Genomic DNA, 18,906 nt, shown 5'->3' with positions numbered 1-18,906 from the left:
TGCACGCATACATTTAAGGCCAGATTGGAATTTTCTCTTCATTATCAAAGGGAAGCAAGGTTGTTCTACGTACTCCTGTAGGTAGGAGGAGCCTAGAGTCAACCACAATAATTTAGTGCGCGAGGCAGGAGTGCAAGGTTCCTGACCTTGTAAGCTTCCAGCTTAATGGAGACATCAGGCATTATTATAATTGTATAAATAAACGTGTAACTGCAAACTGTGACAAAGGTATAGTAGGCATCACTTTCAGAACCCGAATGCAGGTAGTAATAATTATAACTAAAACCTAGCCTAATGTGCCAGGAATGTTCTATATGCTTTACCTGTACTAACGCATTTAATGCATACAGCAAATCACAAAATATGTGGATGATTATTATCTCCACGTTATAGATGATGGCAAAAACGTTTTAGAGATGTTAAGTCAGAGCAACTTAACATAACTAGTAAATGGCAGAGCCAGGATTTAAACCCAGGCATCCTGATCTTTTTCTCTTTTCTCTTCGTATCAGTTTAAGTCCATTTGAATTCTCCGAAGTCTTTTTGGGCTACAATTTTAGTCGTTACCGGGGAGCATTCCTCTCCTGGGGTTGTATAAAGGTCCTGGCGTGCTATGGAAAGGTTATGCAACAGGTGATGCCTTCTGGTAATGTTGACTTTGATCATTAAGATGCTCACTGGTACACTGAGCATAGATCTCTTGGGGCATTGTGACTTTTGTGTCAGGTTTGGGATATGGGCTCTCATTTGGGGCCCATAATGGTTCCATTCTAGGCTCTTGAGGGCTACGGGAGACAATACAGTACAGTGGTTAAGGCATTGGCTCTTGGAGCCAGACTGCCTGGCGTTGAATCCTGGCTCTGTTGCTAGAAGTTATAAATGTTGGGTGACTGTGAGAAAGTGACTTACACACTTGTGCCTCAGTTTCCCCATCTGTAAAATGGGAATGATAATAGTATCTCCTTATAAGATTGTCTTAAGGATTGAATGAAAACACACACACCCAGTTGTATACACACGTGTACATATATTTTTCCATGAAAGTTATCTGGTTCATAATATTTTGAGTCAGTTATGCTGCTGTAACGATTAGTCCCTTTGAGTTGTAGTATCTCTGAGAGCAGGCATACGTTCCCTTTTAATATACGGAACATGGCTCCTAGCTTCTCACAGACCCTTTTCCTTCTCCCCTCCCCCGCAGTACAATCTCTTCAATAAGTAGTTTTTCAAGGCCAAGAAGAGTTGTAGACTTTAAGCTTTTGATTCTTGGTCTTTGAGGACCGGGCTAAAATCTCGGAAAAGAGGAATCACAGTATTTAAAGGGGGTGCGTGGAGAGTGGAGGCAGAACACATAAAGCACAAACTGCAATGTCAATGACTTACCCCGCGTCAAGTGCCAAGGAGAAAAGGCACAGAGTGCTACGAGGGGGTCTAACAAGTTAGGCTCACAACAGCTCCATGAAGCAGGTGTGCATTGCTTTACTGAAGGTTCCAGAGGCAGGTGGACCTAATTAGGGGTGGGGGTGTGCAGGGGGTAGATCTAGACACACAGACTCTTCAGAATAACAAGTGTATTTATTTTGAGAGAGAGAGAGAGAGAGAACGAGAGAGAGGGAGCAGGGGAGGGGCACAGAGAGAGGGAGAAGAGAGAGAGAATCCCAAGCAGGGAGCCCGGCACAGGGCTCAATCTCACAAATCACGTGACAGTGCCCTGAGCCGAAATCAAGTTGGAAGCTTCACCGACTCAGCCAGCCAGATGCCCTTCTTTTTCCTTTAAATTTTTATTTAAATTCTAGGTAGTTAACATACAGTGCAATATTGGTTATCAGTAGAATTCAGTGATTCATCACTTACAGACAACTCAGTGCTCATCAAACGTGCCCTCCATAATACCCAGCCCCCACCCACTTCTCTCCCATCAACCCTCAGTTTGTTCTCCATCCTTAACAGTCTCCTATGGCTTATTTCCCTCTCTCCACTTGTCTGGTGGGTTTTTTTTTTTGTTTTTTTTTAAGTATTTTCATCTTTACGTTCTCTCAGTCCCTACACATAGCCATATTTCACATGTTTGTAATCATGGCATACAGACTAATTTGCGTGGGCTTTCCCTTACTTAATGTATTATCGTTGGCTTTTCTCTGGGTTTCCGACTTTATAATTAGCATTTTCAACTACTCCAAGAGATTCCTTGTGAAGTGGGCCATGATCTGCTTAGCTCTTCTGTAGCTGGGCTTCGGTGCTTTTCCCTCTTCCGCTATCATATTATTACTTTTTTAAGTTTGTTTATTTTTGAGAGAGACAGAGAGTGTGAACAGGGGAAGGAGGGAGGGAGAGAGGGAGAGAGGGAGAGAGAGAGAGAGAGAGAGAGAGAGAGAGAGAGAGAGAGAATGAATCCCAAGCAGGCTCTGCAATGTCAGTGCAGATCCCGATACGGGGCTCGAACTTATGCAACTGTGAGATCATGACCTGATCTGAAACCAAGAGTCGGATGCCTACCGGACTGAGCCACCCAGGTGCCCCCCACTATCATAAATAATGCTGCCCGACAACCTTCTCCAAAGAGCCCTTGACCTCTGTTGAACCGAAAAGATCAATTCCCAGGGGCCAGAGGTTTTGTGTTGAGAGGCAGTGTAGTAGGAAGACCAGCCGGCTGTGCATCACACAGAACTGGGCTGGAATTCTGGCTCCATTTCCCTGTGGGGTCTGGTCCCTCAATTCAGGGTTCTTAACTGTGGGTCAAGATTTATCAGCGGATCAATAAACGGTCTCAGCATGAAAGGAAGGAAGGAAGGAAGGAAGGAAGGAAGGAAGAAAGAGAAAGCAAGAAAAACAGGAGAATACACTACCTACAGAACTTTGTTAAAACGTCTCCTTTAACCACGCATGCGTGTACTGGGTTGTGACGTAAAATACATTTTGTTACTCCCAGTTGAGGGCAGGACAAGGAGGAAAAATGCCCTTTTAGCCTTTCTGGGTCCTTTCTCCCCAATCTGTAAAATGGGCAGTAACCTGGGCTTTATATTATGTGCACGTGTTGGCACATCATTCATCCGCCGTCATCTCCAATGCCACCACCGTAGCCCCAGGCATATTATTTCTCGCTGGGCAACTGACAGAAATGGCTCCCTAACCAGCTGCCTTCTTTCCAGCCTGTTCCACTAAAACTCATTCTCAATCCAGGAAGAGCGATCGTCTTAGCACCTAATTCAGATCGTGTCACTCTTCTGCTTCAATTCTTGCAATCCTTCTAGTTCCCTTACCTACGTAAGAGCTACACAGAACACAGAAGAGTCCGGGCCCCTCAGCACGGCCCTCAAGGCCCTCCATCCAGTTCTATCTCCTCTCTTTGAACACTCTCTTCTCACTCACCCTCTGGCTCCAGTCAACCCGTCAAGTCAGGGCCTTGGCGTTTGCCGTTCCTTCTGGAACATTTTTCCTGCGCCATCTTCCCCGACCGTCTCCCAGCCATCATCCCGGTCTGGGCTCAAAGGTCGTCTCCTTAGAGGCGCCCTCCAGAACCGTCCGCCTCCCCCGTTCCCACGCTTTGGCCCATTCCCCTTTTTTATTTCCCTTCTCAGCTCCTATTACTCTCTGGAAAGGTGTTGGCGCATTTCTCGTGGCCTGGCCACGGTCTCCCGACGGGGCTGTGGGCCCAGGAGGAAAGCGTTGCTCTCGCACCACCGCGGGGCCCTACGGGCGCCTCTGACCCGTCCCGGCCCCCGCCGCACCACCGCCCCGCCGGCTCCCCTGTTTACCTTCCGGGTCGGTGGGCGGGTCCGCGGCGGCGGCGCTCCACTTCCGGGGCGGGGCGGGCGGGCGGGGCGGTGCGCTGTCTCCCGGCCTGTCTGGAGCCCGGCGGCGGCAGTGGCGGCAGCGGCGGCAGCGCGGCGCAGGCACCGGCCCGGGAGCAGCACCATGAGCGGTGAGTGGCGGCCTCGCCGCTGTCACCCGGCCGGGCCGCCCCGGCTCCCGCCGCTCCAGCTGCACACTCCGGCCCCCGAGCCCCCGCGTCCCGCCCGCCCGCCGACCCCTGTCCCGTCGCTCGCAGACCCCTGTGTACGCCCGGGGGCTGGACCCTGGTCACCTGCACTTCTCTGGCGACCCGAGCCCAGGCACTCCCAGCCCCCAGCCTCCCGTCCACCACTTAGCCCGCTCCTGGACACCTGTCTCCAGACCTCCAGTCTCTCCCAGTGCTCCGACCCCCGTGCCCAGTCACCACTGTCCCCGTCCTCAGTCCCCCGGGTCTTAGTCCCTCCTAACTCCTGGAAGCCCCCAGTCCCAGCTTCAGCTCCAGGGCCCTCTGCTCCCTCATCATTCCCGCTTCCCAGGCCCCGTGTGTGCGGTCCCTCCAGTCTCCAGGCAGGCAGGGAGGGTGTCGTCTCCAGACACTCTTAGCTTGCTGGCCCCTGAGCTCCGAGCCCCCGTGGCTGTCGGTCCCCAGAGGACTGTGAGTGCTCCAGCCTCTTTGTCTTCCCCGCGCCTCCCATTCCCTTGCGCCCTGTCCCCCGGTGCTTTGCTGTCCCAGTCCCCAGTGGTTCCCAGTTACTCGCTCAGTTTCCCTACCGGCCCTTGCTTCTTACATTTTGGTTATTATTATTATTATTATTATTATTATTATTATTATTTGTTTCATACTCCCGCCCCTTTCACTTCTTTTCCTAGCTCCTTTGAGGTCTCCTTGGCCCTGTCCTGCACCCCCTTCCCTTCTGGTTCCACACCGAACCCATCTGGGGACCTACGCGTCGCAGGTCCCAGCCCACCCCCCTCCCGCCCGCAGGGAGGGGTGTGGTTTTGGTGGGGAGGCCGGGAGTGGGAGGGAGGTGGGTGTGGACAGCTCGTCCTCGGTGTTTCTGAAGTTTAGTCCCTAGACTTGGACGCGTGTTCTCAGCCCTTCTCTGAAGCGGTCTGTCGGTGTTTTGGTGCTAAGTCATTCCGGGGTGGTGGTGGACGTTCAGAGTGACTCCGGGAAGCCTCTCAGCCCGCCCTGACTGGGATCTGCATTTTCTTAGGAGGATCCGCCTACCCTCTCCCTGCCTGTTTTCCTCTGAACTGTGGGATTGCCTCTGAAGTGTCCCTGCATCCCCCCCCCCCCCCCCCCCCCCCCCCCCGGCCGGAGCCCTAGCCTTTCACCCAGGCATTTCTGGAGTTTGGGGGGTGGGGGCAAAGAGGTGAGGATGTGTCTCTCTTAGTTTTTAACCTTTGAGTTATCTCCATGGGTCACTTTTTTTTTTTTTTTTTTTTTTTTTTTTTTTACAAGACATGCGCCTTTTGTTTTGCCTTTCAGAGCAAGATGTGTGAAATTGTTGGTCCTGGTGAGGGAGCTGGGAAGGGGGTTTCCTGGGAGATAGACCAGCTTCTGTTGTCAGAGCAAATGATTTTTGGCCTAATTAAAGTTTCTGGCCCCTGAATGTCAGTGATCCTGCAGCAAAGATGTGATGAGCTGGTTTCCACCCAGGAGATAATACACCCTGGTGTAAGTGTGGCCCTGGATGGAGCTAGACAGCCTGAGTTCAAATCCTGACTCTGCTATAAAAAGCTGTGTGATTTGACCATTCTGGAAGTCCCAGCAAAATGGGGGTAGATAATAGTACCTGTCACCTAGTCGTGTTGCGATGACTAAATAACTCTACCTGGTTATTGGTACTGTGCTTCGTGTGGTGTGTAGATGGGAACTTAGTGCGGTTGTTGTGGAGGTAAGGACCCAGCTGAGGTTCAGGTGGGGTGATTTTCTGACCCAGCTCTGAGACAAGGGCTGGGGCTAAGTATGCCTTGAAAACCTCTTGCTTTTAATATAACCTAGGAGACTGTGCCTCAAAATCTGGACCATTCTCGGGCCTTGATCCCAGGTGCCAGTGAAATTGACAAGCCAAGGGAAATTGATCAATGTAGCCTTCAAAAGCCAACTTAATATGAAAGATAAGGACGTTTTAAAATTTATTAAAAAAAAAATCATTACAAAAGGAAACCAACAGATGGCTTTTTAAGGAAGAAGTGTTCAGGATGGATGACAGCTTTCTTTTGGAAAGATTGTAATTGAGGCAGAAAAAATGGTTGCTGAGGGCAGAAGGGAAGTCCGAGGTATTTTCAATTTTTTTCTTTCCCCTAGTTTTATTGGCAAATAATTGACATACATCACTGTAAGTTTAGGGCGAGCAGCGTGATTGCCATTTATCGTGAACTGATTACCTTGATGGGTTCAGCTAACATCCATCTTCTTTGGATACAATAAGAAAATAAGAACATTTTTCTCTTTGCGATTAGAGCTCTTAGGATTTCCTGTCGTAGCTCTTTTCCTAGATATCGTACAGCTGTGTTGACATGTTGTACTTGACATCTCTAATACTTACATATCTTATAACCGGACTTCTGTAACTTTTGACCCCCATTCTCCAATTACCCCTTCATGTTTCTTTTTTTTTTTATTTTTTAATTTTTTTTAATGTTTATTTTTGAGAGAGAGAGGGAGAGACAGAGCACGAGCGGGGGAGAGACAAAGCAAGACACAATCCGAAGGAGGCTCCAGGCTCTGAGCTGTCAGCACAGAGCCCGATGTGGGGCTTGAACCCATGAACTGTGAGATGGTGACCTGAGCCAAAGTAGGACCCTTAACCAACTGAGCCACCCAGGTGCCCCGCCCCCCTTCACGTTTCATGAGAATACAGTTAAAACAAGGTTTTCTCACCCTTGGGGTTGATGATTGGGCACCATAAAATAATGTTGCATGGAAGTATGTCTTCTCTTCCCTCTGTCCTTTCTTTTTTTTTAATAGAAAATTTCAAACATCTCTAACGTGGAGAGAATAGTCTAATGAGCACTTACCATCTCATGATCACTTCCCCTTTGTACCTATCTATTTCTTACTTCTGTCCCCAGTTTATTTTGAAGCAAATCCCAGACACTGACCGGATCCTTTCATCTGTTACTATTTTAATGTGTATCTAACATATTGGGACTCTTTTTTAAAAAAAAATATAGCTCAATTTCATTATCATACCTGTAAGAAATTAGCAGTAATTCATTAACAGCAGATATTCAAGATTCAAATTTCCATGATTGCCTTATAATTTTAGAGTTTTTTTTTTTAAGACTCAGGATCTAAACAAGGTTTAAACAATGCAGATTGTTGTGTTTTTTAAGTCTTCAAATCTCTCTCTCTCTTTTTTAGTTTAACTGCTATCTTTTTAGTGTTTGGTATATTCACAGAGTTGTGCCTGCATCAGCATAATCAGATTTAGAACATTTTCATCAGTCCAGAAAGAAACGGTGTACCTCTTAACTGTGGTTCCTCATTCTCCCTCCCCTTAGCCCCAAGCAACCACTAATCTACTCTACCTATGGATTTACCTATTGCCAATATTTCATATAGATTGAGTCGTACAATATGTAGCCTTTTGTGTCTGGCTGTTTTCACTAAAAGTATCCTTCTAAACTTTGCCATAGTGTAGCATGGAACTCAGGTTCATTCTATCTTGTGTTTGAATAACATCTCATTGTTCTCTGTTTTGTTTAGCCAGTCTTCAGCTGATGGACATTTGACTTGTTTCCACTTTTTGGCCCCTTTAGGAATAATGCTGCTGTGAACATTCATGTACAAGTTTTTGTGTGAGCATATCTTTTCATTTCTCTCGGGTCGATATCTTAGAATTGCTGGCCCCGTCTGAGGAATGGTCACACAGTTTTCCAAAGCAGCTGCACCATTTTCCATTCCCACTAGCGCTGCATGAATGTTCTGGTTTCTTCACACCTTTGCCAACAGCCTTTTGATTATAGCCATTCTGAGTGGGTGTGAAGTGGTGCCTTTTTGTGGTTTTGATTTGCATTTCCCGAATGATCAATGATGTTGAGCATATTTTCATGAGCTGATTGGCTGTTTGTGTGTATCTTCTTTCGAGAAATGTCTGCTCAGATTCCTTTGTCCATTTTTAAATTGGGTTGTTTTTATTGTTGACCCGTTAGAATTCTGTATAGTTCCTGGGTACAAGTCCCTTAGATGTATTATTTATAAAAATGTCTCCCATTTTGTGTGTGTGTGTGTTTTAACTTTCTTGATATTGTCCTTTGAAGCAAAAAAATCTTTTTTTTAGGGGTGCCTGGGTGGCTCAGTCGGTTAAGCATCTGACTTTAGCTCAGGTCATGATCTCACAGTTGGTGAGTTCAAGCCCCGTGTTGGGCTCTGTGCTGACAGTTCACAGCCTGGACCTTGCTTTGGATTCTGTGTCTGCATCTCTCTCTGCCCCTCCCCTACTCTTGCTCTGTCTCTCTCTGTCTCTCTCTCTCAAAAATAAATAAACATTAAAATTTTTTTTTATCTTTTTTTTTTTTTTTAAACTAATAGGTTGCCGTTTGATCTGTCTGTTTTTACCCCTTGCAATTTTTGATGAAGGAAATAGTTCATATCTTTGTGGGATTTTGCTGATTGCATCCTTTTGGTGTGGTTTGAGATGTTTCTCAGTCTCTTGTATTTCCTGTAAATTGGCAATTAGAGTCTTCTGTATTTTGTAGTTGAAAACGTTTGAGTCAGAGGTCAGCTGGTTTCAAGGCCAAATGCATTAAGTGCAAATAACCAGGAAGTGGAATGCCTAGGTAATGCATACACAAGATAAATGGGTGTCGTGAGGCCGAACAACCCTGATGACCATTAACAGGGTAGATGAGACATACATGTGGTATGGTCACATGATGGAAAACCTCAAAGATGTTAAAAGGAATAAAATGGATTTATACATATCACTGTGGCTATATCTCAACATTAACGTTCTCTAAAAAGAAGCAGAGTGCAGAAATATACTAAAATATATACCTTGATGCACATTAAACCATGTGTATGAAACAATGTTTGTGGATTCCTATATGTGTGTAGAGGTAACATAGCCAGTAGGAAGGATGCCTGCTACGTGTGGGTGGTTGTCGGAGGTTAATAGCTGGTCATGATTTATTTGTTTCTCTTTAAAGAATCCAGTAGGTAGCAATACTTACTTGATGACCAGCCTGCGCGAGCTAAGGAATTATGATTGCCAGATAATTCTTCTGCTCTTATTTAGAAAGTAGAACTTGAAGGACCAGAAAGTCATGATTCTCAAGCTTTTTTTTTTTTTTTGTAAGACTGTTTGAAGGACCTTGATGCTCTTTTCCATCAGTAATTAGTCTGTCAAGGATCTTTAAGTTAGTTAAGACACTAAAAACCCCGTTTCAAGGGTGGGGAAAGCTAAACCTAGAGAGGTCACATTATGTCCGAGTTTGGGGCTTAGTGGGTCATTTGCTGCTGTTTCTTGCCTGATGTTTATGTACATTTTGGCAGCTTTATCTTGTTTTTCTGGAATGTTGAGGCTCATGGTTTTCTCTTTGGCATTGACTGGGTTATTTTCAGCAGTAGCTTGTGTTTGGGATGAAGAATCAGCTGAAGCGAGTGAATGGAAAAAAAGAATGTGTGTGGTTTTCATTCAAAGAAAAAGTGATGATATCAACTTTTTTCCCCTCTAATGAAGGCATTGGGTTGATCTGTTATGGCAGATTGCAAGAAGTAAGTGTTCTACCGTCAGCAAATATTTGACCATGTCCTGTGCTAGTAAGTGGCAATGGACTAAAACCCATCAACATCACCTCTCCTGCTTCCTTGTTGTAACCAATAGGAAGTTAAGTTCTTAGAGTTCTTAAAATATGGCAACTAAAATCTAAGAATCTGTGGCCTTCTCTGAATTCTGGCAAATGTAAACATGATTCTAGATAAAGGATAAAGCGCCTTCCATCCCGCTGCCATCTTGTCTCAATGGGGGTGAAAAGTGGTTCTCGAGAGAGAAAGAAATTTTAATGTTATGTGGAAAACACAGATATGTATGCAGTATGTAAACAGATATACACTGTATTTGCGGTATTGAAATTTCATGGAGGGATGGTTAAAAAAAATGTCTGAACGAGATCTGAAGGGGGAAGGTAACGAATAAAGCGTTGAGAAACACTGATAAGAGCTGAAATAATTTTACCATTACTCTAGAAATTTGCATTTTGCTTTTACCCTTAACATTTTTGGGTAAAGCTTTGCCACATTGCTACATGATCTTTGTATCGATCACTTTTATAGGCTTCATCATCCATCAGTCCATCTACCTGCTTGTAGTATAATTTTTTAAAAACATGTGTTTTTAAATTTATTTTTGAGAGAGAGAGAGAGAGAGAGAGAGCATGAACAGGGGAAAGGCAGAGAGAGAGAGAGAGAGAGAGAGAGGGAGAGAGAGGGAGAGACACAGAATCTGAAGCAGGCTCCAGGCTCTGAGCTGTCACTGCAGGGCCGGACGCGGGACTTGAACTCACAAACTGCGAGATCATGACCTGAGCTGAAGTCGGCTGCTCAACTGACCAAGCCATCCAGGTGCCCCACATGTAGCGTAATTTTTAAACCATAATATTTGATTCTACTTTTGGAAACTTAGCTTATTTTCCTTTTTCTTTCTTTTTTTGGTTCTTATTATAAATAATGATGCAGTGAACGTTTTTGTTCAAGGTAGTGTTCTTTCCTTTTGACTGATATGTCCTTAGGATGATTTCCCTGAAGTAGCTGTAACATGGAAAGGTGGATAGTTCTTGATCGCTCTTGCTTTCGAAGTGGTTGCAGTAACTTGAAATGCTGCTGGAAGGCGTGAGGGCTCTGGTGGCCACAGAGCCTGGCCGGAAATTCAGGGTTCAACATTCAGCAGACATTTACCGAATGACAGTTGGATGCTTCATCCGTCACTTAGCAGAGGGCTGCACTGTTGGTGTCTGTGGAAGCACATGAATGAATGGATCAAAAGGTTTTGTGGGAGTAACGGACATGTCAGCCAGGACTCCTCAGTTGCCTGTGGCAGAAGTTGATCTGGGAAAAGCTGGAGTTTAAAACATCTTGCAATGGAGAGGTCTAGGGATAGGACTGTCCTCAGGCCCAGTTGCATTCTGGTGCTGAGAGCATCATCAGGACGACCTTTCTGTCTGTTTCGAAACTCCACTTTCCTCTTGGTTGGCTTCTCCTCCAGCAGCCTCTGTCTACCCCGTGGAGGCAAGATGCCTGCCCCCAGCTCTCGGGTCACAGCCTACCGTGTAGCAACACCCAAGCAGAGGGTGGGCCTCTTTCCCAGTTGCTCCCGCAGAAGTCCTGGGGCTGACTCACAGCAGTCTGGCAGGCTATGTGGTCATCCTGGAACCCATCACCGTGGCTCTTGTTGGCCGGGTCTGGGTCGCACGCCCAGTCCAGAGGCCGAGGGTGGCATCTGACTACTTGTTGTCTGGATAGAGGAGGAACTGACGGGAGAGGGCTGTGAGGAAGGTGGGTTGTGAGCAGAGACCTGAGGGAGGGGAAGGGTTGCTCCTGAGTTTTGCTCCTGAGCAGCTGAAGGGGGGTAAGCCTTGCCTCTCACTGAGGTGGGGAGGGTGGCGGAACATCAGTTTGGGGCGTGGGCGGTAGCAGTCGGAAGCCTTAGGGGGAGTGAGGGCTCTTCCTGGGCCCTGACTTCTGCTTGCCTCCCTGGGAGCCCTCCAGGGGTCTGGCTCTGGTGCTTTCCCCGTCGTCCCTGCAGCGCCCTGCTGGGCTGTGCTCCCTCCAGGCTTTACTTGGAGGGAACCTTGTCCATCGCATCTTATTTTTCCTTGCCTGTCTCCATGTGTTAGGATCTGCTCTTTTCTCCCTCATCTTAAAAAATAAATACGTAAAAAATAAAAAAGCAAAAAACCCCCAATGACTTTAAAGGTGATTGTGAATACATGGAATATCCCTATAGACATACCTTCCAAGAACATTAGGATATTTAGATTTTTAGTGATTGCACTTCTGTCTCTGCTCAGTGCATATGCATTTTACATAGTTGCCTTGAGTCTACATCTGAATTAGTGTTTCCACTTACATCATAGCATTTATCCATGTGTCTTCCTGTCACCGTTATTTAAAAAGGCTGCATAACGTTCCACCAAATGGATGTACCATTGTAGGAAAAGAGAGTAAATTCCATTTATGATGTTCAAGGATAGAATTGGCAAGCGTCTTCTGTAAAGACCCAGATAATAAATATTTTCTGCTTTGTGGGCCATCTGGTCTCCATCCCAACTACTCATCCCTGTTGGAGTATAAAAGCAGCAGAGGCAATCAATAAACGAAAGGATGTGGCTGTGTTCCAATAAAACTTTATTTAGAAGAACAGGCAGCAGCTGGGTTTGCTGTGTTTGCTGACCCCCGTTCCAGAATACCCCGGGAGGAGTCTGAGTGCCCCTGATGCTGTGCTTGGGCTGTTACTGTGGCCTAGGGGGATAAAGTTGGGACTCAGTCCTGGATTGAACTCCCTGTGGAAGGACCTGAGCATGTTCTGGAACTTCTCTGACTCTTAATTCCCTCATCCGAAGATGGAAGTTAAAGCAAGCGATGGACCTGTAGTTCCTTAGTATTTGGAGCATAGAGGAACTGGTGAAATAGTCACTTCTTCCTTTTCTCATTTCCCCTCTTCCTCCTCTTTAGCTTAGTTTCCAGGGTGTCAGGAAGGTATTTGGATGTTTTGTTAACTTTTTGTGTGGACTTCCCCCTTGCTTTTCAGAACCTACTGCCGCCGTACGTTGTTGGCAGTGAGTGCTGTGTGTGCCTGCTTCCCCACCCTTTACCGGCAGTGGAGAATTGCATCCTCAGTGTTCCTTGGTGAATTGAGTAGTTATATAATGGCAACATGTGGCAGCTAATTTGGTAGGTTTATAATTTGCATTTCTCCAGCCGTGAGGGAAGATTCATTTTCCCTTCAGAGTGCTTGCACAGTGCCATTATAGTGTTTTTTTGTAAGCAGAGATTGGCAAACTGTGCCGGGCACCTGTGTTAACGTTAATAAAGTTTTATTGGAACAGAAGCACATCCGTTCATTGACTCTCGATAACAACTGCTTTCGCTGTCCGGTGGCAGAATTGAGTGGCCGTGACAGAGAGACCTTATGGCTTGCAAAGCCTAAAATATTCGCCATCTGTTCTTTACGGAAAATGTTTGCTGAGCCCTGCTCTAGAGTGAATTCTTTGCCTGTTGATGAATGTGCTGTTGACTTAGTCTTTGGTCTTAGACATCACAAGGCCACTTGGATGGCCTGAGGCCATCTCTCTGCCTTGAAGCAGAGCCTGCCCCTTTCCATTGTGTGGTGACGGACACTCTGTCCTTTTGTCCTGGCCCAGCTGTGCCACTTTACCCCACAGTACAGGGAGCTAGCGCCTGGACTTTGGGGAAGAATGGAGTCTGTTTTATCCCTTCGTGTGCAAAAGCTGAGCAGACAGAACGGCTGCTTCACTCCACCCGTTACCCCCGCGTGGGGCTGCTGCCGTGTCCTGGCTCGCTGTGTCTTCTCCATTTAAAGCAGCCACTTGGGGAGCCACAGAACCTAACCCCAGAGCCCTGACTCGACCAGTGTTGAGCTCCTTGCATGAGTGGGGGCGTATTGACGCTGGCTCCCCCCTGAGTGAGAAGGCTCACAGTCAAGGATAGGCGTGTGCCAGGAGATTTCCGATTCCCCATAATCCTTTGTGTGGTGGCGATTATACCAGGGGTGTGGTGTGGCTGGAGGGTCGTGGGGACACCCTGTAGAGAGCAGTGAATTGTGTCGGGGCAGGGAGGTTTCTCACAGAAGGTGACACTTGAGCCGGCCACTGGGAGGTTGGTTTGTCTTTAGTGGCCCTTTGTGGAGTCCCTTTGCCTGCATGCAAGCTGGGCTGCCCGAGGTTAGCCTGGTCTTGTGGAGGCTGGAAGGCCTGGGTGTTGGGGTCCAGCGTTGGGGCATTCTTCCTGGGACAAGGGATCGATGTCTCCAAACCTCGGTTCCTTTATCCGTTAGGAAGGGGTCATGAGCACACATCTCATGGGTGGATATAAAGGTTTAATGTGTATCTCAGAACAGAAGATTTGTAGCAGATCTGGCCCCTGGGTGTCTTGTGTTTGGTTCGGGCAGAGTTGGCTGAAACGCTGCTGTAAAATTAGGTGCCAACTGATTGACGTGAAGATCTGAGTTTCTGTCTCCTTTGAAAAACCACAAGATGGGGCAACTGCATGATGGTGTTGCTGTGCGGTGCTGTCCCCTGTGCGGTGCTGTCCTCCGGAGCCCGGTAGCAGCTGCCGTCTCTCCAGAGGCACCCCTCAGTCCCTTCCTGTCCCTCTTTTCTGCCCTCCCTGCCCACTGCACGCATTTCCATCCTGCGCCTGACCTTGGAGGCATGGGGGTTGGGAGGGAAGATCTGATGTTGGGCTTGTACATGCCTCTCTGGCCTATGCGAGGCCGCCCTTTGTGCCCATTCTCTCTTGCTCCTGCTTTGGAATGGTGGTGGGGTTTTGGGCATCATGGAAACTAAACAAACAACGCACTAAACTCTCCACTGGGCTGAGAGGGCCAAGCATCCTGTATGCCTGCAAACATGAGCGAGCCGGCCTTGCAGCGGTGGCCACGCGTTGGTGGTGTACCTATCCCTTGCCAGGCTCCGATGTGGGCCGTTGGTTATAGGGTGAGGGAAGATTAAGGTGTGGGTCTGGTCTATAGTCTTCCGGAAATCCCTAACGTGTAACCGTCTTACTGCTTACTGGATAGCCATAACGTCTAGAAACACAGACAGTGTTGTGTTAATTTTTAAAACCTCCATCTGATTAATTCTGCTAGGGCAGTGGTTGGCAAACTATGGCCCGTAGGCCAAATCCAGCCCAAGGCCTGTTCTTGTAAACAGCTATGCTCGTTCCGTAATGTATCATCTATGGCTGCTTTTGAGATGTCAGAGCAGAGTTGAGGAGTTGGGACCACATGACCCACAAAGCCTAAAATGTTTACTGTCTGGCTCTTGACGGAAAAAGTTTGCTGACCTCTGTCCTGGGGCACATTAAAGGTGCAGGTTTATTCAGTGAAAACCAGAAATACAAATCATCTGAGACAGCCCATCACATGCTTAGGACTTGATAGAAACTCATTAACTGCCCTTTTGCAGGGTGCGTTGCATGAACAGCTCCTATAATATCATTGAGCGTATCGTGTGTTTGTTGTATAAGATCGCTCAGTCATCTGCTGCCACCTGTGCCGCTGTGTAGGTAATCGGTGCAGGGTGAAGGCCATGGGAACAGAAGGGCACAGGGCCACAGCCCGGAGCAGCAGTCACAGCAGGGCTGGCTCTCCCGCGAAGGAAGAGCTGTGCTGGCAGCTGGAAGCGTGTGCAGGCGCGGGCGTGGCTTTTGGTAAACTTGCGGGGAGATGTTCTGACATCCTCGCATGCTGTAAGAATTGCACAGATGAGGGGCGCCCGGGGGGCTCAGTCGGTTAAGCATCCGGCTCTTGGTTTCCGCTCAGGCGAGGATCTCACAGTTCTGTGGGTTCGAGCCCCACGTCAGGTTGTGCGCTGAAGGTGTGGAGCCTGCTTGGGATTCTCTTTCCCTCTCTCTCTCTGCTCCTCCCCTACTGTCTCTCTCAAAATAAATAAATAAACTTTACAACAAAAGAATTGCACAGATGAGAAGAAAAAACTGACTTGGTGGGGCAGTTGCTGGATATGTCCTTGAGCAGATGAGAGGAGACAGGAGTCAGAGCACAAGTGGAGGTTTCAGTTATGTAGCCTCTCAGAGCCTCAGTTTCTTCATCTCTGAAGTGGGATAATCACATGTACTTTCAGGAAGAATTTCCTAATTGCAGCATTGCTGACAGGCCAGATAACTCTGCCGTGGGGGCCGTCCTGTGTGCTGTCGGAGGTTTAACAGCATCCCTGGCCTCCACCTGCCCCGTGCCCCCTCCGACTTGTGCCGACAATATCTGCAGACATTGCCCAGTGTCCCGTGGTGAAGGCAAAATCACCCTGGTTGAGAGCCACGTATCTCCACCCACCGTTCGTAGGGCCCCTCGTAACCAAACCTCTCAGAACTTGCTTTATTGGACTGTGCCTGTTCCCCGTTATTAGGCTGATGATGCAGAAGTGAAGGACCTCTTAGCGTCAGAGCCCCTCAGTGGAACCAGAAATATGGAAGAGAAGTGAGACGGGGGCTGGGTGCTGCTATCTGGAGTCCTTTGGCCCTCCTGCCCCCCCCCTTAACAATTATTAAACCAACCATTTCAAAGTGAACAATTCACTGGCATTTACTACATTAATGATGTCGTGTAACCAGCATCTCTGTCTAGTTCCAAAAGATTTTCATCACCCCAAAGGAGACCCCGGACTCATTAAGTACTTGTGTTCTGTCTGTGTGGATTTACCTATTCTAGTTCTTTCCACCTTTTAAAGCACAGCTCAAGTTCCTACTTTTTTTTTTTTTAATTTTTTTTTTTTCAACGTTTATTTATTTTTGGGACGGAGAGAGACAGAGCATGAACGGGGGAGGGGCAGAGAGAGAGGGAGACACAGAATCGGAAACAGGCTCCAGGCTCTGAGCCATCAGCCCAGAGCCTGACGCGGGGCTTGAACTCACGGACTGCGAGATCGTGACCTGGCTGAAGTCGGACGCTTAACCGACTGCGCCACCCAGGCGCCCCTCAAGTTCCTACTTTTTCAGTAAGCCTCCCTGGGCCCTGGCAGAATGGCAGTGTGGCATGGTACAGGGAGCACTAGTCCAGGAGTCAGGCAGACCAGGGGGTTAGCCTCTGTTGCGCCACTGATTTTGCCACGTGACCTTGGGCAGAATTCCTGGCGTGCAGCGGGCACCCAAAGAACATTGCCCTTTTCTTCCCTTCCAAGTACCTGTTCAGTGCATTGCAAGGATTAGCCTTCAGCCAGAGAAATACCTGGCGTGACTTTACGTCTGCCGCTGCATGGAGAGCCAGGGAGATACTACTGTTTGAGTGTGTATGTGGCCTTGATCAAATGACCTACCTCCTCTGAGAGTGGCACCTTTATTTAACCTTGACCTCCAGGGTCCTTGCAAGGATTAGAGAAGGAATGTACATAGAGTTCTTGGTATATCTTGATTGTTTTCCCCTCCCTAGAGTCCATGGGGACTTTATCACTTTTATCCCCCTCAGGGCAGTGAGCACAGAGGCCTGGGTTGCGTAGCTTCCCTGTGCTTCAGAGAGAAAGCAGCCAGTTGAAAGCATTTCTTAGAGCCAGATGTCTGACACCCCTGGGGGGTATAGGGCTGTCAACAACAATAATAGTAGCTAACATGTAAAAAGTGATTGGTATAGACTGGGCACTGCTTTAGGTGCAATGTGGATGCTTATTTATTGAATAGATCTAGGAGGTGCAGAGAGGATAAGTACCTTACCTATGGTCACATAGCCAGAGGTGAGGAATCTGGGCTATCCCATTCTTTTTCTTTTCTTCCTTTTTTTTTTTTTTTTTTTTTTTTTAATGTTTAGTTATTTTGGAGAGTGAGACTGAGTGCGAGCAGGGGAGGCGTAGAGAGAGAGGGAGATACAGAATTGGAAGCAGGCTCCAGGCTCTGAGCTGTCAGCACAGAGCCTAACGTGGGGCACGAACCCACGAACTGAGAGATCATGACCTGAGCTGAAGTCTTAACCGAGGGAGTTACTGGGGCGCCCCTGGGCTTTCTTAACCCCTGCTCTTTCTCCCTAGGAAGTAACTGAAGGCTGGAGGTTTGTGGTAGAAATTGATTTAGGATCCTCAGGATTCTAAACACTAAAAACAACAAAGATAGACATACACATGTCATATCTGTGTTAGAGCCTCAGGGGATCACTGCATTTCTCCGACAGTTTTGTGGCCCCCTGGGGGTATTCCCTGGGGTACCTTTCCATTTTCTATTTTCATTTTGATAGTGATCTACCAAGAAATTCAAAAGAAGCCTGTTCTGGCCCTTGTGGTCAAGGGTGTGGACTGAGGGCTGCCCTTGGAAAAGGCAGAGAGCAGGAAGGCTGGGGCTTGCTTCACAGAGAATCACAGAGAAATCCTTGCTGAGTCGGCAGTGGGGCTGTGACTGCAGGTTTGTTACAAGGCTTGAAAGCCAGCAAGATTTAGCAGACGGCCGAGCCAGGAGCTAGTGGACTTGATGGACTTGAAACCGAATCTCTCCTTGAGTACTTCCCATGAGACCAGCCTTGGGTGCTCCCCACTGAGCCTCAGGGCTCCGGTGAATGGAGCCACTTTATCTGTGTCAAGGGTTAAATGTCCATCCCTTAATGGCACCCCCCGCCGCCCTTCTTCACTGGAAGAAGGCAGGAAGGACCCTGGTGGCATAGATTCTTCTGCCTGCCTTGTCTCCACCAGGGCCCCATGTTCCAGACTGCAGAGCTAGGAGAACATGATCTCATGCAGAAACCAGTGCCCAGAGAAGGGAAGTGAGTGTCCCTGTCACATGGCCAGCAAGCAGCCCTATGGAGATAACTCATGATGCCTTGTGACTTTCCACTGGTGCTCCTTCCACTGCTCCTCAGGGCCGTGGCCTCCCGGGCACCCCCTGCAGTGGCTGCATGCCCCCAAGGCCGCCTGGGCTCCCTTTGCCCTACGACACTCCTTTCTCTGAGTCCGCAGTTAGGGCCAGGGTGGCCACAGGTGCCTCTTCTGAGGTCAGGACGGTGTCACACAAGTGCACTTCTTACCACAGAGGGATTACAGCCAGGAAGGGTGAATGGAGGGCTGAGGCCCGCACAACCTCAGATCGGTCCTCCGTAGCGAACAGGCCTTTTCTCGCACCACGAAGAGAGGCTTTGCAAGGTAGGGCAGAGGAGGCTGCTGACATCTCATCTAGGAAAAGCAGTGGCTCAAGACACTGTAGAAGACATATGGGATCATCATGCCTGTCAGGAAGCATAGGCTGTGACGTCCTTGCTGTTCAGGTGTGGGTCAGGAACCAGCGGCCTCAGCATCACCCGGAGCTCGTGAGAAATACCAAATTCCAGGCCCCACCCAGAACTGCCGAATCAGAACCTGCCTTTGAACAAGACCCGAGGAGATTTGTGTGAATCCAAAAACTTGAGAGTCACTGTGCTAAAAATGACCAGTAGCAAG

At 48.0% G+C, this 18,906-nt stretch overlaps 1 protein-coding gene across 5 annotated transcripts in view; it reads left to right on the top strand.

Moving 5' to 3' along the window:
* The first annotated feature begins 3,824 nt into the window (after window positions 1-3,824).
* The window catches only part of SNX29 (sorting nexin 29), a 493,450-nt gene continuing 478,368 nt past the window's right edge, over window positions 3,825-18,906 (top strand). For 4 of the 5 annotated variants that reach the window (XR_006708071.1, XR_006708072.1, XM_045460340.1 and 1 more), the window contains exon 1: window positions 3,827-3,922. Coding sequence is in view for 3 of the 5 variants with exons in the window: in XM_045460340.1 (XP_045316296.1) it covers window positions 3,916-3,922 (7 nt within the window). In the remaining 2 variants the exon portion in view is untranslated. Of the gene's footprint in view, window positions 3,923-18,906 lie in introns of all 5 variants that reach the window. The other variant, XM_045460338.1, reaches the window with a different exon arrangement.

The sequence above is a fragment of the Leopardus geoffroyi genome, chromosome E3 (assembly GCF_018350155.1).
Source record: "Leopardus geoffroyi isolate Oge1 chromosome E3, O.geoffroyi_Oge1_pat1.0, whole genome shotgun sequence".
NCBI lineage: Eukaryota > Metazoa > Chordata > Mammalia > Carnivora > Felidae > Leopardus > Leopardus geoffroyi.
The sequence above is the reverse complement of the archived record's forward strand: the minus strand, read 5'-3'. Positions and strand labels throughout refer to the sequence as shown.